Source organism: Muscardinus avellanarius (genome assembly GCF_963383645.1).
Source record: "Muscardinus avellanarius genome assembly, chromosome: 4".
In the NCBI taxonomy this organism is placed as follows: Eukaryota; Metazoa; Chordata; class Mammalia; order Rodentia; family Gliridae; genus Muscardinus; species Muscardinus avellanarius.
This window is the reverse complement of record NC_137789.1, coordinates 39,383,792-39,408,221: the sequence shown is the minus strand read 5'-3', so window position 1 is coordinate 39,408,221 and position 24,430 is coordinate 39,383,792. Positions and strand designations below refer to the sequence as shown.

The following is a 24,430-nucleotide window of genomic DNA, read 5'->3' as shown; positions in this document are numbered from 1 at the left end:
CCAAACCATAACAATTTCTTCTGTTAAAATATGTCTTGTCTGACACAGACTCATAAATGTCACTTAAGGGCAGTAGGGGCAGGAGGTGTGTGAGTTGGTACCACCTTTATGAAAGTTTTAAAAATGGATATTTGAAAATCTATCCTAAAGACTAGCAGAACACATACTTAAAGATGGAGACACTGGCTACAGTGTTCTGGGACCTTCACCAGGACCTGTACCAGGTGCTGAGAATACACAGAGTATGTATAAATTAGACACAGCCCTGGGCCTCACAGCACTCGCTGCCAAAATGATTTATAACAGCAAAAGCTGGAAGCAACCTGACTTCTAATAATAGGAAGCTGGCTAGCTAAATGATAACATAACCATACAGTGAAATACCCTAGAGTCATTAAAAATAATGTGGAGAATCCATATTAATTAACTTGGCAAAGGACTCACAACATACTGTCTGTAATTTTTAGAATCTTTATACAATAACCTTTTATTCTTTAATCAGAAAAATCAATGGAGGTATTCTCATTTTTAAAGAGAGCCTCCTGTAAAGTGGGGGCAGGGCCGAGAGCTAGGAGGTGGAGCCTGCGATTCCGGGGACCTCCCGGCCCGGAAGAAGAGAGTTCAGAGCAGAGTTCAGAGAGGACCGGGAGAGGAAGGGAGCCACTCTCTCCCGCCGGCCACCGGCCCCCGCGGCCACGCGGGGGCTGGGGGTTGACCCCCCACGAATAAAGCCTCTCGTAACTTATTATGGATCTCGGCGTGTCTCTATGCTAATGGGGCACACCCCGAATTCACTTAATCTTACATTTTGGTGCCGAAATTCGTACCGGACTTTTGGGACCTGGCTTGGACCTGCGCTTACTGGACTCGGACTTTCCATCCCCTCTCTGCGCGCCCGCCCACCCGGCCCGCGGACTTCTGCAAACTGCTGAAAAAAGGTACCCGGCACCGCCTCCGCTGGGATGGGCCGGGGCGCCCGCCCGCCCGCGGCTTGAGCCCCTTCTGCTGTAATGGGCGCCCACGCCGCCCGCCCGCCCCGCGCCTGCGGCCCCGAGCCGCCAGCCGCCCGCCCGCACGGCGTCCGCGGACCCCACCGGACTGTGCCACTTGGCGCGCCTTGGCTTTCTCTGCACCTGGCGCCGCGCCCACCGCGCCGCTGCGCCCGCGGACCCAGGATGGGGCCGCACTGCCGGCGCGCACGCTCCCATCACCGGGGCAGGCCCGCGGCCCCGCGGACCTCTCTCCCACCGGCCCGCCAAGTCCAGCCTGTGCCGTACTTGCCTTCTCTGCGCCTGGCGTGCTTAGACCTGCCCGCCCCTGCAGGCCCCTGCGCCGGCTCTCTGCTGATTGCGCCCTTCACCCTCTGCCCGCCCACCCCTCTGCCCAGGCCCGGCCATTTCGGTAAGCACCCACAGGGCATCACTGTGGGGGGGAGGCCCGCCATCTTTGGCCCATGTGTAATCACTGAGGAGCCGCCATGTTTCTTTAACCCCTCCCCCCTCACGGCCTCGCTGGAGGTTCGCCATGTTTCTTTAACCCCTCCCCCCTCATGGCCTCACTGGAGGCCCCGCCATATTTGACCCCTCCCACCTCATGGCCTCGCTGGAGGCCCCGCCATCTTTATTCCCGCCCACTTTCCATTCCTAACCAATCCTAGGAGTCGGCGGCCATTTTTAAAAAAAACTTTTCGCAGCCATCTTCAGGCCAGATCTCCACAGCAGCCTCTCTCAGCGGTAAGCTTCCTCTTAAGGGAATAAGTGGGTTCCGCCTAACTCGGAGGATTCTGACTGACTGACTGCTGTAATATCCGGTATACCGGTATCCTCCAGTTCTCCAATCGTCCAGGACGATTGCGAGGTGTGAAAAAGAGACAAAGAGACGTCTTTGCTCAGTCACACCTACTCTATACCAAACTAGGCAGGGCCCTGGGACGCTGGAGTTTCCTGCCTTTGTTCTCGCTCGCCCACTTACAACTCATGGGGGGAAGTCAGCCATCTAAGATTGAGATCGATTCTCAATCCCCGCTGGGCCATGTGTTATCTAATCTGCAGGCTCTGGGATTCTCAGGGGAACAGTCCCCAGAGAGACTTATTTCTCTTTGTACTAAGATCTGGCCGACATATAATTTAGCCAATGACATTCGATGGCCTGCCATGGGCACGCTAGACTCTAGGATGCTGATGGCTCTCAGTGAATATTGCACCCGGTCAGCAAAATGGTCTGACCTGTTATATTTACAGCCCTTCTGGCGGCTGCATTTCCTGTTTTCTCCCTCTACCGGCTCTACTGCTGCCCAGGGCATGCTGGCTGGAGTATCCAGCCAGCCACAGCCGCCATCTTGGACACCACGTGGCAACTCACAGGCGCCACCTGGTGGCCATTCTGGGTCACAGGCTTACAATTCTGCGGACCCACAGCAGCCATCATGCGATAAAACATGGGGGCCGGGGTCTGACCCAGCTGGGTTACAAGCCCCATCTTCCTCTCTCCTGGCCCCACTTCGCGAAGTGGCTGGGGCTGAAGGGATGATTCGGGTCCATGTTCCTTTTTCCCTTCCTGACCTCACTCAACTGGAAAAGAGACTGGGGTCCTTTTCTTCCAATCCTTCTGGTTTTATCAAGGAATTCCAGCATATTGTGCAGGCATATGATCTAACTTGGCGGGATTTGCATGTCATTCTAACCTCTTCTCTAACTCCAGACGAACGTGATCAGATCCTGAAGGCAGCCAGAGAGAGGGCTGACCAGAGTCATTTAACAGATCCAGGGCTTCCTATTGGTACAGCTGCAATTCCATCTGAGGAGCCCCATTGGAATTATAATGTAAAGGAGGGAATAGAAATGAGAAATTATATGATACAATGTCTTCTTGATGGTATGCGAGATGCTTCCCATAAGGCGGTTAATTATGATAAGCTCAGGGAAATCACCCAGGGTCCAAATGAAAACCCAGCAGTTTTTCTTAATCGGTTGCAAGAGGCTCTTACACGCTATACCCGTCTAGATCCATCCTCTGAGGCAGGCTCGATCATATTGGCCACCCATTTCATTGGGCAAGCGGCTCCTGATATAAGAAAAAAGCTAAAGAAAGTTGAGGATGGCCCACAGACTCCTATTCGAGACTTGATGAACATGGCATTTAAAGTCTTTAATTCCAGAGAGGAACAGGCCGAAGCAGAGCGTACTCTCCATCTTCGTCAGATGGTGGACTTACAGTCCCAGGCCCTGATTGCAGCCCTGAGGCCGGAGGAGGAAGGTCAGCCCTCCGGGTGGCAAGCGCCACCCAGGAGAGGACGACAGTAAAAACAACCACCTCCAGGAGCCTGTTTCAGGTGTGGAGTATATGGCCATGGAAAGGCGAATGTCCTTTAAAAAGCGGTGGACCTCAGGTACCTCACTACAGGGGGTCTACCCTTCTGGACAAGGACCCGCCACTGGCCCTATCTGGTCTGACCAAGGACTGACAGCTCCTGGAATCCCTCGTCCTCCTTCCTCCATCTTCCTTGCTGGCCCAGGGTAACTGCAGGTACAGGGTAAGCCAGTTTCCTCTTTGGTGGCCTGCTCGATCTTTCAGGCCTTAGTTTCCTTCTCAAGTCTCGGTTCAGGATGATGAGGCAACCCCTCCAGCCTCTGCCCACAGCTTAGGCCATATCTAAAAGGGCTCTGTTACAACAGCTCCAGGGACAAATTCTCTTACACGGTGTTGGGATCCATTAAACTTTGTTTCTTTTAACATAACTCTCTTTGATGTTTATATTTTAGCAGGTCCACTTGTTTACGTACTATGGTGCTCTCCCTCCTCAGATGCCAAATTGCCTAAGTATTAAACTTCTAAAATGGGTAACCGATGCTCCCAAGGCAGTGACAGGTGTTTAACCAGACATATACATACTCACTCAATGCTAAAAAGAGTGGTGTGGGTCTGCTTCGGGAGTTGCTGCTATTAATAACTCTGATCTAATAAAAAAAACTGCTAAAGGGGCGATAGACGTTCTCCTCAGGAAAATGTTGCTATTTTAGTTAGTAGATCTAGTGACTGCCTTGTGTCTAAAAGGGCTTCTGCCCAGCCTGGGTTCCGTTCTCACAATTTTCTTTTTCTTTAATAGCACCTTGCCTGTTAGTCTCCTCAAAGCAAACCAGTCACCGAGCTCTCCAGGGTAACCTCCAACTCTCCAACCACAGCCACCTGCTCCCTTCCGGCGGCTCAAATTCCGACTTCTCCCGACCTGGGGCCTTTGACTGGGGCCCTTGATTGACGTCGCCCAGTATCAGCATGAAGCCGCTAGATGAGCAAAAACCACGCCCTTCTGCACCCCTTAGTCAAAGCCCTTCTGCACCCCTGAGTCAAAGAGGTCGGAATGTAAAGTGGGGGCAGGGCCGAGAGCTAGGAGGTGGAGCCTGCGATTCCGGGGACCTCCCGGCCCGGAAGAAGAGAGTTCAGAGCAGAGTTCAGAGAGGACCGGGAGAGGGAGGGAGCCACTCTCTCCCGCCGGCCACCGGCCCCCGCGGCCACGCGGGGGCTGGGGTTGACCCCCCACGAATAAAGCCTCTCGTAACTTATTATGGATCTCGGCGTGTCTCTATGCTAATGGGGCACACCCCGAATTCACTTAATCTTACACCTCCCTTTCAGAGCTTGATGGGTTTAGAAATTATGGAAGCCACTCAATTCTAATATGTTTCTGGAACATACTTCCAAGGATGTCTCCTGGTACAATATTTGACTTACCTGCACTGGATTGTATTCTTCCTGGAGAGCCTCTAATTTCTGTCTCTGTGCCTGTGTGGGTTTGGCCCATTCTTTTTCAATGTCCTGTACTGCCTTAAAACAACATAAATTATACAATTAGTGACCTTAGCAGAAACAAATTGATTTGACAAAAACATACTCAGGTATGAAGGACTATAAAAAGAGACCCAAGTGGATCTATGTAAGGATTCAGAGTGTTAGAAAGGTTACTTTTAAATTAGTGGATAGGAAGAGATTGTTCAATAATGTGGGACAATTGACAACATTTGGCAAAGAAAATATGTGAGCTCTGTGTGGTCTGGCAATGAAGCCTGGCCAGAGGAGGTGGAAAACAAAGAACTCCAGCAGAGCAGGAAAACCACCCTAACCATCCCCCAGCCCACAAGCCTACCTGTTGGGCTTCCGGTCAAGACCTCCAAGGGAAAATCCATGACTGTGTAACTATCCCTCCCTTCTAATGCCCCATAAAAAGCCCCTAGTCTGTAAGACAAAGGCCCTGCTGGTTCTCTTTCCTGGTCAGGTGCCTCCTCCCATATTTATCCCCAAATAAATCTGTTCCTGCTGTCGGATGTGTATTCCTTGTCCTGATATTTACTAACATATGATATTTACCAACAAAATACGATTAGTTCTTTTTCCATATCACCTAACTAACTTACTTTCAGAGAGATTAAAGAGCTAAGTGTAAGGGAAAAATAAAAAAGGGTATTAAAGTTTATCTGATCCTGAGTAGAAACTATCTTTTTAAGATATAGAGACAAAAAATATCGTGAATGAACAATTGTATATAATTACATAAAATATAAATTTCCATCTGTCAAGACTAAGAAGTAAATGATAAGCCAGGGAAAATGACCATATTGTATATGGAGAAGAGTTAATGTTTGTAGAAAGCAATAGGAAAACTGGAAACATCTCCAACAGGAAAATAGACAAAAGATACATATTGGCAGTTGACCAAAAGGAATTCCAAATGACAATATTCAGCCTCACTTCTAATCAAAGAATATTTTGCTGCCCAATCTGGGAAAAACTAAAGCCTATATAATTAGAATCAACAAAGGGTTTATAAGCAGGACATTCTATATAGCAATGATTAATTTAATTGGTACAACTTTCAGGAGCAGATTTGGCAATACAAATCCAAAATCACCTATAAGAGTCATGAACATAGATGTGGAAAAAATATATTGATAAAGCTAGTACTGCCACTGTTTGTAATAATAAAAACTTTTTTCATAGTGGCAAATACACACACAGTCTGCCCTTTATATCCATAGGTTTCACAGTCATGGATTAAACCAATTGTGGATCATACATATTCAGGGGGAAAAAAATAACATCAGTACTGAAAATGTACTTTTTTTTCCTTCTCACTATTTGTTAAGTGAGAAAATATAACATATAACAACTATTTAAATAAAATTTTCATTGTACTAGGTATTATAAGTAATCTGGAGATTATTTAAAGTATACAGATTATTTAAAGTATGCATGTAGATTATATTAAAAAAAACCTACAACATTTTATATAAGAAATTCAAGCAACCTTAGATTTTGGCTTCAATGGGGGGTTCTGGAACCAATCCCTTGTGTGTACTGAGGGATGACTGTATAGTCCTTATTATGTATCAGAAAATGCTCTAATTACTCTAAAACAAAAGCTAATCCTCAGAGCTACCCAGTGAGATATAGCAGTTATGAAACGCCACAAAATAGGCAATTGAGTTTACATATAATCAAATAATAGGCTACGCTATCATTACAAGTTATATAGAATATTTAACAGCATGAAGAAAATCTGTAAGGTATTGGTGCATGAAAAGAATATCAAGTTACAAAGTAAGAGTACTGTAGTAGATCCCAATTTTTATAAAACAACACAAATAAATAAAACAACAAAACAAACCTTTTATGCATACTAATTAAATCAAGGAAATGGATGTGATAAATTTTAAATATAAATGAAATGAGCACATCAAAAATTTAACTCCTGAAGTGTGTAGCTATTTAAGGATTGGTACAGCGTTTACTTTTCCCATTCAGTCTTCCATATGTGCAAAATTCTTATAGGATGAAGACAAATTTTATGTCAAAAAATTAAAATGGAATATATTGCTGGGCCCTCTCTGCTCAGTGATGGGTAACTGCCATCAGCAAATGTTTCCAAAGTCCAGATCCCCCGTGGGTTTCCTAACGAAGACAACTAAGAACAACACTGGGCTCAAAAGCAAAATTCTCCTACAGGACAACTGCCCCTGAAGAAGCTCCACGGGACTGCTGTGACAGAGATGAAAACAAGCCTGCTGGCTACAGCCTGCTCCAGGGCCCTCCTTGTCGCCCAGCTCCCTTCCCCTTGAGCGATCCTGGCCAGGGGATGCTCTGTGGTGAGGCTTGCACCGTGCCAGCCAGATACATCTCCTTAGCCTGTGCCACTTGGATTTCTTCTCATTGAAAAGCATTTGTCATTATTCCTTGCTATCATTCCCTCAAGGAAAGTCCTTGTGCCCCTCACTGTGGTATATTTTTCCCAGTGTCCAGCATACACAATGATTTTTTTTTTGGGGGGGGGGCAATTACCAGGTGCTTGTTTATACCTTAGTCTGAACATAAGGCTATGCTGTGTCCCTTGGTGATGCTGGCAGGGTATACCTTATCTCCAAGAGAATGACAAGCTGAATATACTTTGGACATTGCTCTTTGGGTTGTGAGGAAAGGTAAAAAAAATTTAGAAGAAGAAAAATAATAGAATTGAGAATTTTTTTAGATATGTTTTTTTCATTAACTTTTTCCAACTATTATATTGGTTAAGAATAATTATCACAATTGTACAGATGGATAAATTGAGATCCAGAGAGGTTATGCTGTTCCAGATGACCCAGCAAGTAAATGGCAGGAGTTGTGGGATTTAGGGAGAAGAAAAATAACAATATTTGTTGAGAGTCTGCTTTAGATAGGCTTTCCATTTGATTTTTTTTCCCATTTCCCCATTGATTCAACAGGGTAGGAATTATTATCACCATCTTACAGATGAATAGATTGAGCTTCAGAGGAGTTATGCTGTTCAAGATGACCCAGCAAGTAATGGCAGGATTTAGATCAAACCTAGGCCGGGCCACTACACCAAACTCACTATGCAGCTGCTAAGTGCCGATAGAGCAGGCAGCTGCCCATCCCAGGTTCCTTCTTGTCACCAGCAGCTCTCAAATGTGAACCTACATACCATACCAGTTTGGAATCTGCCTGACCTGAAGAACTAAACACCTTTTTCCTTTCCTGAATTTCATCTGATGTTAGAGACCCTAAAGACAGTGAGCACAGTACTACACAGTCAGAGAGGAGTCATGGCGAAATAATGAAAATAAACTGCAGCCACAGCAGTGAGTATTGACCGAAGACGTATTTATCATTTGGGCGCTTGGGAGTCTCAAACACTGAGATTGCAATGTCCTACAGAAGAAATAACAACATAACTGGAGTTGTATGGCTACCTTTGAAGAGTTGATTCTGATTGTAGATTCTCAGGTCATCACTCAAATTCATTATATATGGGACCTTACTCCAAGATGGTGGGGCTACACTCCCAGACCTATTTTATATTTTTTATTTGGAAACAGGGTCTCTTAACCCAGTGAGGCTGGCTCCGAACCAGCGCGATCCTCCTGTCTCCGCCTCCCAAGCGCGGGGATTACAAGCGTGAGCCACCACGCCCGGCGGTCTTTGATATTTTTGAAAAAAAAAAAAAAAAAAAAAACAAACTAGAGATTTATACTTTTATACGCAATCTTTCATTTTGTTAAGGCCACTCAAGTTTAAAAGGAAGAGAAGAAATAGGTTGTGGACACATGGTTGTTCAGACAGCATCAGGCACATCTGTTTCAGAAAACTCCAACAGGTATCCCTGGCTAGTTCAGTGGGAACTCCATCATTTATCAGGGCTCATAAGATCTTGTACTCACTTTTAAAAGGATGACTACTGCTCGCTTGTTCATCTAGGATAAGCACCTAGGACACAGGAGGAAGGAGACCCTGCTGGCAACACTGGGGAGAAACGCCATGGTAAGGATAGAAGCTAATACTACGGGAGCAGAGAGGAAGCGAGGCAAGCTTTGGTTGTTTTTGGTTTTTGGTGGAAGCCAAGGAAGGCTTTCCAAAGGAGGCAGCGGATTGTGATCCTGACTCTCCTGTTGGCCTGGGCCCACCTTCTGACTTCTTAGTACCTCTACTTGGATCCAGGGAATAATCATGATGATGATGACAATGATAAAGATGATTATGACATCAACTACAATTTTGGGAAGACTTTTCCAGTGCCATGTGCAAAGGGTTGAATGACAGTTTATGAAAGCTGAACAAAAACTTAGAGATTATTAATTCAACCTCATTGCTGAATAGGGACACACTAGTTCAGAAGATGAAGTGGCTGGCCCAAGACCAGAGAGAGAGACAGGGAGACAGAGAGACAGAGAGACAGACAAAGAGGGAGAATGAAAAAACAAGGCATAGAATTCATTCTGAAATCACAGTTCAGTGTGTTTCCCATAAAGCCATTTTTTCCAGCTATGAGCAAAAGAAACAGCATCATCCATTTTCCTCTGGTTTACAACTGCTAATGAAGACAGATAAAAATTGTGTCATGGCGTCGGCATTTCTGATCTCTCATAACAATGATGACTGGTAGCCATGCCACACAGTCTTATATTTCTCACTGGAACAAAATTAGAATTAGGTGATGCATTTTCAACCAAGGATGTGCTATCAAATAAACCAGATGGAGGTGTAGCTCAGAGGTAGAATGTCCCTGGGTTCTATCCCCAGTACTGCAAAAATAAATAAACGAAGAAACAAACAAACAAATAAATAAATAAACAAACCAGACACAACCAATAGTATATCCAAAGGATATAATGTAATGAGTTCTAGAAAACATTTGAAATGGTGGGTTCTGCTCCAACCCATAGAATATGTATATAAATACACTGAACATGAGTCCACATGGGTCAAAGTCTAATAGAAACTGAACTCAGAGCTATCATCTAGCCATAAAATATGATAGTGAATATTAAACATTAGTGTATGATACTTCAATTTGCTTCCCTAGAATTCAGAAGAACTTTGTGGAGGTGATTTATTAGAGGTCTTGCGCTCTACCAGGTCACCAAAGAAATATGTGCTTGGGTTCTTTCCTTCCTCTGCCCTCCACTACATGAAGCTTCAGAGTCTGCCCACTGACTCTGTGCTCTAGCCACAGTACCACGGTGGGTCTGATGGGTGTTTCCTCATCCCCTTGAAGAGCTCACAAAAGTGAGACTGATCCAACATTTCTCCCCTCTCTTCTGTTCTACTGACTTTATGAAAAGGTCCAAGTGCAGCAGCTTGGAGTTACACTGTTAAGTCCATCCGTTCAAGTCAGTGTTGCTAACTTCCTCTTGCACGTCCTCTAGTACTCCATCCTTTGTCAACAACCTTCTAAAAACGTGGATGGTACCTACTGCCTCAGTATTATTATTCAGCTTAGGTGACACAATGCACTTCAAACAATGAAAACAATGTGGGACCCACCATGAGGCTTAGAGCCTACCTCGTACCAGGAACAGTTCTAGTTTCTGGGCGCAGCAATGAGCACATAGACACCTGCTTTCGTGGAGAAGGAGACAGCAAACGCCCCCACACATGCACTGTCAAATGGCGAAGACGTGAGGGAGGAAGCATGAGCAGAGCCCTGGCTGGGCTGGGTAGAGCAGGTTGGAAAGCCCTGGCAGAGTGGATGGACAGGGATCTGCCCACCTGCTGCCTGAGAAGAGACTGTGCCATGCTCTCAGGAAATGCCTTAAAAGAAGATTCGCACGTCAGGCCTCTGAAGACATGGACTGGGTGAGAGGGAAAACTTAGGGACAGCCAGCAAATGAAAATGTGGATGCCCTTGTTCAAAAATTATGAAGAATTTCAAGAGGGCAAGAGTGAAAGATCAAAGAAGCCTTCTGAGCGCAGGCCCCAGGCCCCATGTTCACACAGCCCGCCCAGGGGCCTCGGTGCTGCTTGCTGGCTCAGGAAAAAGCAGGCTGTGCTGAAGTGAGATTTAGGGAATACCGTGACCTTCTATCATCAAGATAATTCTTTATTCTTTATTATTCTTTAGGCTTATCTAATTAGCCTAGAGGACAGTATCACCTGCAAATTCACAGAGCGATGTTAAAATCTGTACCTCTATTATAATTTTTTTCTAAAATTTTTATATAAATAGAAATTTTATATGTTAAAATTATTTTCATTTATCTAAAGATAATTGTAGAATTATCATTACATTTATTATTTCCTTTCCTTAAGCTCTACTTTTTTATTTTTATTTTTTAAATTGTGATCCGATATATACAATATAACACATCACTTTAACCATTCATAAGCGTACAATTCAGTGGTAGTTCATCCATTTACAATGTTCTATAATCACCACCACTATCTATACCAAAACCTTTTCATTATCCCCCAACAAAAATTCTGTACCCACTAGACAATAATTTTCCCTTCTCCTTTCTCCTAGTCCCTGATCACCTCTATTCTAGCTTCTGTCTCTATGAATCTGCCAATTCTAGGCATGGGGACAGAATTCTTAACTATTATAAAAGTTCCTACTGATTCCCATCCACATGGCCTACAGCGCCTGGTTCTCTCACCTGCATATACAGCAGATCTACGGCTGCTTTGCAGTCCATCAGCATGGAGTCAAGGGCTGGATCCATGTACCTGCACGGTTCAGGGGTGACGCGTGAATTCATGTGACCTGGCCACTGTACATCCAGAGCGGGGATTGGGGGTCAGTGCACTTGGAAAGAGTGGCCCAGAGTTCTCCCACAAGGTCACAGCCTATTTCTCCACCCTAGTCTTGCCTCCACTTTCATCCCAGCTTCTTCTGTTTCCTATTTTCTTTATGTTGCAAGCTCTTACCTGGTGAGTAAAGATGCAAAATAATAATAAAATAACGCTCTAGGGGAGAGTCTGCCTTCCTGTTCAGTCTTGGCTCACTCTTGGCCACCACATCCTGGATTCCCTTTCCCCGCCCCACAACACCAAGCACGGCCAACTGTCCCCACAGGCCCCCACATCCATGCTCACCATCCCGTCCTGGCCGCCCTCGCCTCTCACTTGAGCTGCCCAGGGAGCCTCCCTCCCGCTTCCACCCTCACACTCTACACACCAATGGGAGTCTTCACTGAGTGAACCCCAGACTCTGGGAGCTGCAGGAGCGGAGTCTTTTCTCCTGGTCACTCCAAGGCCCTTTGTGGGACCACCCTGCTTCACTTCCGCTCATCTCTATCCACCCCCATGCCTGCTCTATGCTCTGACCCTGCTTTCTCTTATCTCCTCCTGCCCAGAGACCACGATCACTGCCCTCCTCCCCGGACTTAGCTGCCTTTCTCAGTGACTCCCCCCGCCTCTGGCCCCTGCTCCCCAATGCTGTGTTAGCAACCCATCCTCAGTACATCCCCAGCACCCTGACTATCCTGACTCAGTTCTGATCAAGTTTTCCTGACCCCAGATGCAGAGCCCCAAGCTCTGGTTAGCGATGTCCCACTGGGCCAGACTCAGAATCACCAGTCTGGGCTGAAGTTCATTCCTGTGTAAGCACAGCAGCAGGCTAAGAATGACAGAGACCAACCAGACTGATGGAGAAAGGACAAAAGTGCAGCTTGAAGGTCAACATCCTTTGGGAGATGAGACGCAACCGAAACATTCCTACTGGCATTCCCTTTATTCCCCACAGGCCCCAGAGGCCCCTGGCTGGGAGAGGCTGGGAAATGGAGGAACAGAGGACCTCAGGCCCACCCCAGGCTGGGGCTCCGAGGGCCACAGCAGGCACCCTCTGGTCTAGAAGGGACCATATTATCATTGAAGAGATGCACTTAGAGAAGGCATGGACAGAGAAAACCTCTTAAAACTCTGACTAGGCTCTGCTGAGAGGCCTCACTGCAAGAATCCTGCGGCTCTTAGAGCTGGCCTCCCTGATCCCACCCGCTGAGACCTCCTCTGCATGAGGGCGAGGCATCAGGGTGCTATGATGCACTGTGGCCATCCAGAGACCTGACCCTCAGCTCCAGCAACACAAGTCACCTCTCTCCTTCCAGTCCCATGAGCAAAGGCAATCTGCCAGGATGGAGATGCAGGCAGGTGTTTTATCTTGCACTTAGCTTCTAGAAATTACCTATTGAATGAAGACATAGACAAAGCCCAATTTTTAATTCCAGCTTCAAGGTGAGAGACAGAGTTCTTGTCTCTCCTTTGATCTCAAGTTCTCAGGAGAGTACATAAGTGAAAAGCCGAAGCCCCAGGGCTTTTTTTCCCTTTGGGTGACTGTAATCATCATTATCATCAATATGACAATAAAAATACGACCAAACTTTTTGAGCATATGGTATTACTCAACAATAATCTAGGAAGTAGATGCTGTTATTGTTTTTCTTATCTTACAGATAAAGAAGCTGATGCTTAAAGTTTAAATAGAGCCGGGCGTGGTGACACACACTTGTAATCCCCGTGCTGGGGAGGCTGAGACAGGAGGATCGCGCAGGTTCGAAACCAGCCTCAGCTACTTAGTGAGGCTCTCAGCAACTTAGTGAGACCCTGTTTCTAAATAAAATATAAAAGAGGTCTGGGAGTATAGCCTGGGGGTAGAAAGCCTCTGGGTTCCACACCCAGTACCACCAAAAAAAAAAAAAAAGCACCAAGAGTGTGAGCATGTATGTCATTGTCAACATGATTTACATTATGATGTGAGGCTATAATGTACCAATAAAAATACACAGAAAAAATTGCCTAAGGGTGTGTGTGGGGGGGGGGTCTGGAGATGGAACCCAGGGGCATTCTACCTCTGAGCAACACCCTTAACCCTATTTTTTATTCTTTATTTTGAAACAGGGTCTCACTGAGTTGCAAAGGGCATCACTAAGTAGCTGAGGCTGTCCACGAATCACGATCCTCCAGTCTCAGCCTCCCAAATGCTGGGATTACAAGCATGTGCCACCACGCCCTACTTGCCTAAGGTTTTGAGGCTAAGACCTGAGAGAGCTGGGACTTGGATTTATGCACTGTGATCCAGGAGCAACCGTGCCTAGCACTCTGAAGAAAGCGGCTTCCTGCACAATTATTCTCTAGACCCTTAGGTGGGCCCGAGGCCTCTCCCCTCCTCAGGGTTTTTGCCACAAGATTTTGACCATTTCTCAGAATACTTCTGAGGAGTGAACTTCTCGCCTTGCTGGGGTGATCCTTTCAAAATTCAAAGCCACAAACTGGGGTTCTAGCAAAACATCACTTGATCAAGTGAATGACCATTCCTAGATTTCAAAATGTCTTTCTTTAAAGCCTCTGTACTCAAATTAAAGAATAACAGTACTGGGAGAGGGCAATCCTAAGTAGCAATTTAGTACAGTACCATGGCAATGAGTGCCAGGTACTTCAGAATATAGGCTTGGGGGTGGATAATTGTCCTGCTTCTCACTGTAATTTTCTGTTTTATGTTCTCCAGGGGACCCCCTGTTGCTAGGAAAATAATAGTACTTTCTGCAGAGGGACTCTTGTGTCCTATCAATCTAGGAATGAGTGGTCCTGGTTCATATGACCCAGGTACTTATCCTTTAAGAATGGAAGTTGAATAGCCAATTGGCTGAGCTCACCTTTGCCTTCAAGGAATACCACAGTGCAACAGACCTGCTTGTAATTATCAACAAACCCTTTAATTGATGCAGACAGTAATCCATTCCCAATCAACGCATGGCCTGTGATCTCCCCATTACCTGCTTCAACCCACCACTCCACCTGTCTCTTTGTGTGTGTGTGTGTGTGTGTGTGTGTGTGTGTGTGTGTGTGTGGTACTGGGGATGGAACTCAGGGTCATGCTCCCTCCAAGCTGCACCCCCAGCCCTATTTTTTATTCTTTACTTTGAAACAGAGTCTCACTGAGTTGCAAAGGGCCTCACTAAGTAGCGAAGGCTGTCCTCGAACCTCGATCCTCTGTCTCAGCCTCTGGAATGCTGGATTACAAGAGTGCACCACCACGCCCAGCTTTCCACCCATCTCTTAAGCCTTCCCTTCATGTCTACCTCTCAGCAGAGATGCAAATGAGAGGTCCCCATACTTAATGTGCTTGAAATCAGTGAAAGTCATCCTTCAGGTCTCCTCCTTCTCCCCCCTCCTTATTTATGTATTTATTTATGTATATATTTATTTATTTATTTTGTATTGGGGTTTAAAACCAGGGGCATTCTACCGCCTAGCCACACTCTCTTCCCTTTTATTTTGAAACAGAGTCTTTCCAGGGTATGAAGCTGGCCTCGAACCTGCGATCCTCCTGTCTCAGACTCCCAAGTACTGGGATTCCAGTGGTGTGCCACAATGCCCGGCTCTCAACATCCTAGCCCTTAGAACAAATACTCTTCTTCCTTGTTGCCCTCCTGCTAACCCACTCCCTGTTTCTGGTCTATCTGCAGTGACTGGTGTGTAGGTGGGGTGCACTGAAACTCAGTCCCCATCAGCAATAGTTTCTGTCACTTATAGATTCCCAAATTGAGCAATGCCGCCCTCGGGGGCCCACAGGACTGACCCAGGAAGTGGTAATAGCCTCTGGTCTCTGGTACAATCGGGAGGTGTCACACAGAATAAGGGGACAGTAGCAGCTTAGAGTGCTGAGCCTTTTTTTTTTTTTTAAGGAGGTGGTAAGTAGCAAGTTTGGGAAGCTATGCAAGTATTTACTCACCACTTTCTGAGTTCAACCTTACAGTTTTCCACTTCAGAGCTTCGAAGACTCACATAAGGGAGTTCAAAGTCCACCAACTTCTTTACAACTAGAGAAAAGGGAAAGGAGGTCTTGCTGGGTAAAACAACACACAGAATTCACACACACAGCCACTTTCAAATGAAAAAAAAAAAAACACAATAAGGATATTCTCTTGTCTGTAATTTTTAACTTTCTGAAGTTCATTCAAAAAATAAATATTGGGGCCAGGCGTGGTGGTGCACGCTTGTAATCTCCACGCTTGGGAGGTGGAGACAGGAGGATCGCGCAGGTTCGAAGCCAGCCGTGCTGGCTTAAGAGACCCTGTTTCCAAATAAAAATATAAAAGATAGGTCTGGGAGTGTAGCCCTGAGGTAGAAGGGCTTCCAGGAACCCCAGTACCACCTAAATAAATAAATAAATAAATATTATTTGATTCTCATCATATCCCGGCCCCTTAGGTAGGATATTTACCCTGGGATACAGATGAAGAGATAAGACCAGAGATGCCCAGCACTAGGGCAGACACCACAGCTCCTAGCCCTCCCACCCCCGCTGCAAAGACCCTGACTTCCAAAGCAAAACTACCTTCTGCTCTTGAGGATATGCACAAACTGCTTTAAGATGATCCATACCGTTTCACAACCTAACAAGCCCTGTTATATTCAGAATGCCCCGAGAGAAAAGCAACGGTCATGGAGGTGGACTGTCATTTTTCATTATCACACTAGAACTCCCACTCTTTCTTTTAAAGGATCTAAGCACTTTTGTACCATCCATATTTTATTTTACTTAGAACCCAGGGGCATTCTACCTCTGAGCTATATCCCTGGCTCTTTAAATTAATTAATTTATTCTATTTCACTAGAATTGCTGAGGCTGGTCATGAATCTGCAACTGCCCTGCCTCAGCCTCCCAAGGACTGGGATTACAAGGGTGTGCCACTGTGCCTGGTTCATCCACAGTCTATTACAATTTATTCCCTGGCAAGAAGACGGGTGGTAGAATGTCCCGATACTCGGAGTCCTGTGCTCCATGCACAAAGAGGTTGTGCATGGCTGGTGTCAGGGGCCAGGCCAGGCCCAGGGATGAAGGGCAGGGCATGGGGACTGGGATGGGGCAGATAGAGAGGAAGCAGTTTCTAGAGCCACCCAAGCTGTGTGCCTGTCGCTGCCTCCAGGGCTGCTTGTATCAGCTCACTCTGAACAAGGACACGACCTGATCCGAAGCTGCAAACAGTGGTCCACGGGCCACAACCTGGGCCCCAGCTGCATCCTTGCATCCCTTGGGCTGAGCCCTGCCCATCCCTGCCCTCCCACCTCCTGGCTGCCCTCATTCCTTCTTACCTGACACCTTGCCCTCCTTGGGAAACCGAGTGAGAAAGAGGCCAAAGTAGCCCAAGAGCTCCCGACACAGTCCAAGCTTGTACGACACCACCTTTAACCAGAGACAAGCAGAAGGAGGAACGTTAAGATGCCAACCACACTTTTGACCTGCGATGTGGAGAATTAAAATGGCCTGGATTTGTCAGTTTTTTTTTTTTTTTTTTTTTTTTTTTGTGGTACTGGGGTTCCTGGAAGCTCTTCTACCTCCAGGCTACACTCCCAGACCTATTTTTTTACATTTTCATTTGGAAACAGGGTCTCCTAAGCCAGCACGCGCGGCTGGCTTCGAACCTGCGCGATCCTCCTGTCTCTGCCTCCCAAGCGCAGGGATTACAAGCGTGCGCCACCACGCCCGGCAGTAACAAGTGATTTCGTGGGCCAGTGGACATTCAAAGAAATCTTTTTGGGACTTAAAAATGGCATCTATTTGTATTAGAAAACTCAGAAATATAAAGATTTAGAGTGAAGAAAAGAAAAGCCTGGCTGTCCTATCTCAGAGGTGGACACATGTCTTGGATTATTTTAGTGTCTATTGTCCCCTTGAGGGCAGCAGCTGTTCTCTGTGATACCTGCCCCTTGGGCCTGCACACCAGTATACCCTCCGAGGGCAGCAGACACTAGGAAAAGGGTACTTGCTTCCACTCAGGTGGCCCACAAAAGCGCTCGTGCTCCCATCCACGCTGACACAGGAGGCCTACTTCTATGTGATGCTGCCTGGGATGGTCAAGGGTAACTTGCTCAGTGGAAGCCTCCAATCTCAGGCACAGGCCGCCCACATTTCAAATTCCTCTTTGACATTTATGTCAATCAATCATTCCATCTTTATCACTGGGTCACTAGGCTGCGACTTCCCAATACTGTACATCTACTCCTCTGCCCGTAGCAAGAACTTTCATACACCGCGGGCCGTCTCCCCGTCCCCACCAGCTGGACACCCACTTTAAGTCTGAGTTTGAAGGTGATTTCCTTCCTTTAACTCCCAGTCGTTTTGTTTTAATTGATACACACACATTATACATATTTATGGGGAGCCAGGTGATTTTTAAATACATGTATACATTGTATGATGTTCAAATCAGGGTAAGCAACTTTATTTTCTCAAAAATTTATCTCTGTGTGTATATGTGTGTATGTGTGTGTGCATACACACGTGTTCATGCATGTGTGTGATCCATATTTTATTTTATTTATTTTATTTAGTATGGGGGATTGAACCCAGAAGCATTCTACCTCTGAGCTATACCCCTGGCTCTTCTATTTATTTTATTTTATTGGTGGTACTGGGGTACCTGGAAGCCCTTCTACCTCCGGGCTACACTCCCAGACCTATTATTTTTTAATATTTTTATTTGGAAACAGGGTCTCTTAAGCCAGCGCAGCTGGCTTTGAACCTGCGCAATCCTCCTGTCTCCGCCTCCCAAGTGCAGGGATTACAAGCGTGCGCCACCACGCCCGGCCCCCTGGCTCTTTTAATTAATTAATTAATTAATTAATTAATTTAAAGCTGATACAAGCATCCCAGGAGGCAGCACTCTTAGGCATAAGACCTTGGGTCACTCTAGTAACTGTTCTTCCTCTTGTATCCAACCTATCTCAGTTCAGATACATTTAAAATCCTCTCTTCCAGCCTTTTTGGAAACATATAGCATGCTATCATTATCTATAGTCACCCCACTGTGCATTAGAGCACCAGAACTTACTCCTAACCATGACCTTGGACTCCATTCTCCAGATCCCTCTACACACTGGAGGACCTGCATACCCAGCACTGCGTGCACACTGATGCTCCGAACATGGCTCAGATGCTGTAGGACAAATACCAGCCTCAAAGAGGGACTTTCCTTATTGGACATCTGTAAATTACCTTGTGAGACAGTCTGATTAAGTGGCTGGCATGAGTGTCCTAGGCATGGCTTATCATTAGACTTGAATCGAATGATCAATATCATTACATCAGGTCAGCATAACTACAGGCTTCACCCTCAAATGAGGCAAAGTGGGCCTGGCCACACTGAGATGGAATTCCCTTCCAGGGGCTGGGAAATTCTCTAGCTTGCATAAAACAGCAATTTAAAATTTGTAATGAAATTCTCTGCATTTTCAAGGATTTGCATTTCTCACAGGCTAGTGTGATCAGATAAGAAAAAGCAGATTTTCCTGAGACCACAAATGTGCCTTATCAAACGTGTGACAGTTTCTAGGGACATTTTAGATTTTTTTCAGAGTTTGGAATATTTACATATATATATATATATATATATATATATATATATATATATACATAACCACACTTTTGACCTGTGATGTGGAGAATTAAAATGGCCTGGATTTGTCAGTAACAAGTGATTTCATGTGCCATATATATATATATATATATATATATATATATATGATATATATATACACACATACACACACACATATATATGTATGTATATATATGTATATATAAGATATTGGGGGATGGGACCCAAGTCTAAGCATGCAAACTTACTTATGGCCATACACACTTTATCACATAGCCTGGAGGTGATTTTATTCACTATTTTTAATACACCTGTGTTTTGACTGAAATTTGTCACATAGGTCAGGTATAGCGTTTTCTACTCGTGGTGTCGTGTTGGCGATCAAAAATTTCAGCTTGTGGAGCATTTCAAATGTGGGGGTCTGAGATGTTCAACCTGCCTTGCAGAGCCCTAGACTTACTGCTTTCCTCAGCACTCTCTAATATCAAGAATAATGCAAATACTGACCAATTACCAGTGTTTATGGAGCATGACTTATCTTATAATTATGTAGACATTAGCTTAAGATGTGAAATAACTGCCCCAAACTCATACAGCTACTATGTGGCCACAGTATAGTTTGAATCCCAGGCTCACCAGGAGATAAGAAATAGGAGACTCTCAAGCAGGTGGGAGACTTCAAAACACCTCACCCTGGCCCAGCTTCAGCTACAGCTATGTCTGGTTTGGTCAGTGAGTCTAGGGTGTGAAAACCACTGCACTTCCCAACTATTTTCAAAATATCTCCCACCCTGAAGCTATACCCTAGTGTCACCTGCTTCACCCTGTTGCATCTGAATTTATGTCCCCCTTTTACTATTTCCACCCTTCTCCACTTATGTGTCTGTCTTCCACCTTGTAGGTCTTGGGAGGGCAATCCAGAGAACTATGGTTTTGAGCTATTTTGGTTTTCAGTACAAATCCCTTCAAGTATCAGGCATCAGGGACCTTTGACATGCTTTTCAAAAAGATCATTCTGGAATTCTGTACAGAAGATTAGCAAAACTAGAAACAGAGAGAAGTGATGGAAGCTGGGACTGTCCCCCAAGGCAATGAAGAAGGGGAAGGGATGCAGGGGCTCAGATAAGAAGGCCTTGGGAGGGGAGGAGGAGCCTAGGAAACCTTCTTGATAGACAGTCTCAGTGGTCTCAGAAAGCGGACTCAAACACAGGTCCAGGCCTCTGCACCCAAAATCAGACCCCATGTAGTGTTGATTGTAGGGGTTATCCAAGTGGAGGAGGAAGGGCCTTTGAGAAATCCCCTGCCATCCTCTGCCAGGACCTGTCACCACCAACCTCAATAAGGTCTGTTCCAGCAGGGAGGGGAGCAGTGCCCTCCTGCCTGCTCCCTGCTCTGGAGCATCCCATAACGAAGCATTTTGCATATTTCCAGGCCACATCCTAGCTAAATTCCAAGAAAGTGACAGCAGCCTCAGAAATTCCTTCAGCCTACAGGGAGGGTTTTACCTCTGAAGGATGGCTATGCGCAGTTTCTTTGGTTAATCGCCTAGGAAATCCCACCACTTCCTACAAATAGGTAGGGAACTTCTGGAAGATAACCATGCCCTAGTTCCTGCTTCTCCCGCAGAGGCATTCCTAAATTCAGCTCTGGAGCTGGAGCTTAAACAAAGTTTACCTCCAAGACTCTTTCTGCAGTATCTGATGTTAGAATGTCCACTTTAATGCTCCTCCCACCAGGCAGAACTATATCCAGAGCAGCTTTCTGGGTAGTGATGTCAAACGTGTTCTGTAAGCGAAAGGAGAGGAGAGTCAGCTTCCACCCTCACCGCGGCGAGGGACCCACCAGGCTGCCTTCTGCGGTGCGCTCCGGCAGGCGTGCCCCAAAGTCCACAGGAGCCCGGTGAGGACATTCAGTGCAGTCCTTTTGAAGGGCAGAGTGGGGGTGGAAAGAGGTGTGTGGAGAGGCGAAGACAAGTGGTAACACAAAACTTGAGTAATTTCAGAACAACAGAGCATCTATTTTGGAGGAAAAAAATGTAATAACGTCATTCACGTCCTTGGTAGTCTCAGAACTAACTCTCACAGTTTTGAATATTTCCAGACATCCCTAAAAGCTCATGCCTCTTCATTGTTTCTTCTAACACTGAATTGTGGGCCCTCTCCTCTCAGCTGGTGAGCCTCCAGTTTTAGACACCAAGTGAGGTCCAACAATTTAATTTAGTTCTGTCATGTTTACCTGACATCAGTTTGAGATCCCACGAGTTTAAGGGTTGACAGTGCCGTCGTCTCCATGGACAATTTCCAGATGGAGGGAGGTAAGTTAAAGGGATCCCCAGCTCTTTGCCATTGGTGGGAGGAGCAAACCGATGGGAGCAGCCCCTCCCTTTCTTTCTCCTGCGGGCTGCCCCACCAGAGGGGATTCTGACTCATTCTATTTCAGCCCTCTCCACTTCCCCCAAGACTCAGCCACACCTTTCCTTCCTCGTTCCCCCCAGTTAATTCCATTTCCTATAAGTAATAGAGAAAACATTCAGATGGAAACTTAAGAGACCTCCACTCACACGCACAGTGCAAACCTTGGAATGTGTCTATGGGCTGGTCTCCATCTCACATCAGTTTAAGTGGTGCCTTTTCTCCTCCTCCTCCTTCTCCTGATTCCAGATGATGCTCAACCTTCCTTTCACAAGGACTTGGAGCCACTGACCATTCTGGCCCTCCTGCCCACTCCCCGCTCCCACTGTCCTCCTGCACTGGCTCCCCCCACACCAAGGCAAACTCACTCAAGTCTCTCTCATCTTTAAAAGCAGAAAGACAGAGGCTCTGGGTAGATCAACCCCAAGAAAGGGAACCTGATCTGTTTGACCATGGGGGAAGATTTGTTTTCAGCACTTTTTTTCCAGTATTGGGGCTGGAACCCAGGGGCATTCTACCTCTGAGCTAAACCCGCAGCCTTATTCTGTATTATTTATTTTGAAACATGTTCTCAATGAATTGCAAAGGGCCTCACTAAGTAGCTGAAGCTGTCCTTGAACCTGGATCCTCCTGTCTCAGCCTCCCAAATGCTGGGATTACAAGGGTGCATCACCACACCAGGCTTTGTTTCCAGCACTTTTAAAGGTAGTCATAGGCTTAAAGACAACCACGCATATTTTTAAGTGATTCAGGAAAAAATAATTGTTATTCAGGAAAGTAAATGTAATCATAGATATTGTTTGACTCTGTAGAAAAAAAAATCTCACTATTACATAACAGTGAACATACTGATTAAGGATTTCTTTTCTTTCTTTCTTTTTTTTTTTGTGTGTGGTACTGGGGATGAAACCCAGGGGCTTCTCTACCTCTGGGCTACACTCCCAGATCTATTTTGTATTTTGTTTGGAAACAGGGTCTCACAAATTTGCTGAGAGCCTCACTAAGTAGCTGAGGCTGGCTTCGAACCTGTGCGATCCTCTTGTCTCAGCCTCCCAAGTGCTGGGATTATAAGCGTGAGCCACAACGCCCGGCTTAAGGATTTATTTTCTAAATTGCAGCATAACAAAACTGGGGATAGGGTAGAAATAAAAGAGGTGATAGAAGAAAGCTGAATCCACATCCCCACTTATCTCAGACTCAATGGAAAGTGAAGATGCCTCCCTGTTTCAAAACAAAATATAAAAAGGACTAGAAATGTCACTCAGAAGTAAAATGGGTTCAATCCTCAATACCTAAATAATAAACAAACAAACAAACAAACAAACACAGTGGTTAATCACTAGGGCCCAGCAGGAAGAGGAGCAGAGTTCTGAGCTGTTTTTCGTCCTCCAGCCCAGGTGCTGTGGGAGCAGGAAGAGAAGGGCAGACATCCACCTTGCTAAAAGCAACTCTCATCATGACTGGGAAGACAAAAAAGGGACCATCATTAGCCAGGGTAGTGACTCAGTGTTAATATTGTGCTGGACGGTATTTAAGTGCTCAAAGGATACTTGATCATTTAATTCTCAAAGCCACCCCAAGGGGCAGGAGCTCTTCTCCCCATTTTACAGATAAACTTCGATACAAAGAGGCTAAATAAATTGCTCCAAGTTTTCACACTCAAAAGTGTGACAGCCAAAATCTGAACTTGGACCATCTCGCTCCTGAGCCTGACCTCTCAATCACCACCGCAGTTCTGATCCGAGTCAACAGAAGGATTTAAGATGTTAGATGAGGACACGAGAGGCTGTAGTTTATGCTTCATTGCTAGACAGACGACTTGAGCCTCATGGTGGAGGAGAATTCATGAGAAAATGCTCAGGAACAACAGGCAGGATCCAGAAACACCAAAGGTCCAAGTGATTCGACTCAAGTTCCTCCACAATGGTGTGCGTCAGCAAATAGCTAGACACAAAGGACAGCGCTTCTCAAGTTGAACGGTGACCTGCAAAGAACTGCCAAGGAGACAAGCGCGGTGGTACGAGCTTATAATCCTACTCCTTGGGAGGCTGAGACAGGAAGATGGTAAGTTCAAAGCCAGCCTCAACCATTTAGCAAGGCTCTCTGCAACTTCGCGAGACGCTGTTTCCAAATAAAAAGTAAAATAGGGTTGAGGGTATAGCTCAGCGGTAGAATATCCCTGGGTCCAATCCACAGCACTACAAACAAAACAAAATAAAAAAGCGTCAAGGGACCCATACAAAAATCCTGCAAGAGAGATGGAAAGAAACCATAGGCAAAAAAAATGTGTGCTTGAAAAATTATACCACTAAGAAAATGAAAATGATGGATGTATTAATAAGAATACAGCATCTCTGGATGAGGATCTCAAAGAGGAGAGAAAGGCCTCTGTGAATAGGTAAGAGAACAAAAGGATAAAAAGAGAGCCGGCAAAGTTCATGGGGAAAATGGAACAGAAAACGAAGCCATTGAAAAGTGAAAACCACCTCAGAAGAAGCGAGAAGAGACGTTGCAAAATGCAGCTGGACACACAAGCTTTTGTATAAAGTTAAAAAAGCAATGTGCTGAGAGAATTAAAATCAGGAAAAGCCTCTGAAATTATCAGAAAAAAAAAACACAGTCAAAACAAAGCTCTACAACATTGATATTCTATGAATGTTTTTTAAAGCATGGAAATTAAAATCTTTATTGTACTCCCCCCAAAGAACTAATGTTAAACTCACTTGTGTATGTCCTGAGTTTGAATGATCTACAAAGATTTCAAGTTTGAAAAATAAGGCCCTAGCCAGGTGTGGTGGTGCACACTTGTAATCCGAGTACTTGGAAGGCTGAGCAGGAGCGTTGCAAGTTCACAGCCAGTTTCAGCAACTTAGG

General features: G+C 45.6%; 1 protein-coding gene across 1 annotated transcript in view; it reads right to left on the bottom strand.

Annotated features, from left to right (window-relative positions):
- SNX31 (sorting nexin 31) overlaps positions 1-24,430 on the bottom strand; it is a gene marked incomplete at both ends in the record, with an annotated part of 63,622 nt that overhangs the window by 23,435 nt on the left and 15,757 nt on the right. Inside the window, 5 exons of the mRNA XM_080694373.1 lie at positions 4,729-4,821; positions 11,424-11,493; positions 15,497-15,584; positions 16,861-16,951; positions 20,820-20,930. Coding sequence (XP_080550499.1) covers positions 4,729-4,821; positions 11,424-11,493; positions 15,497-15,584; positions 16,861-16,951; positions 20,820-20,930 — 453 coding nt within the window. The remainder of the gene's footprint in view (positions 1-4,728; positions 4,822-11,423; positions 11,494-15,496; positions 15,585-16,860; positions 16,952-20,819; positions 20,931-24,430) is intronic.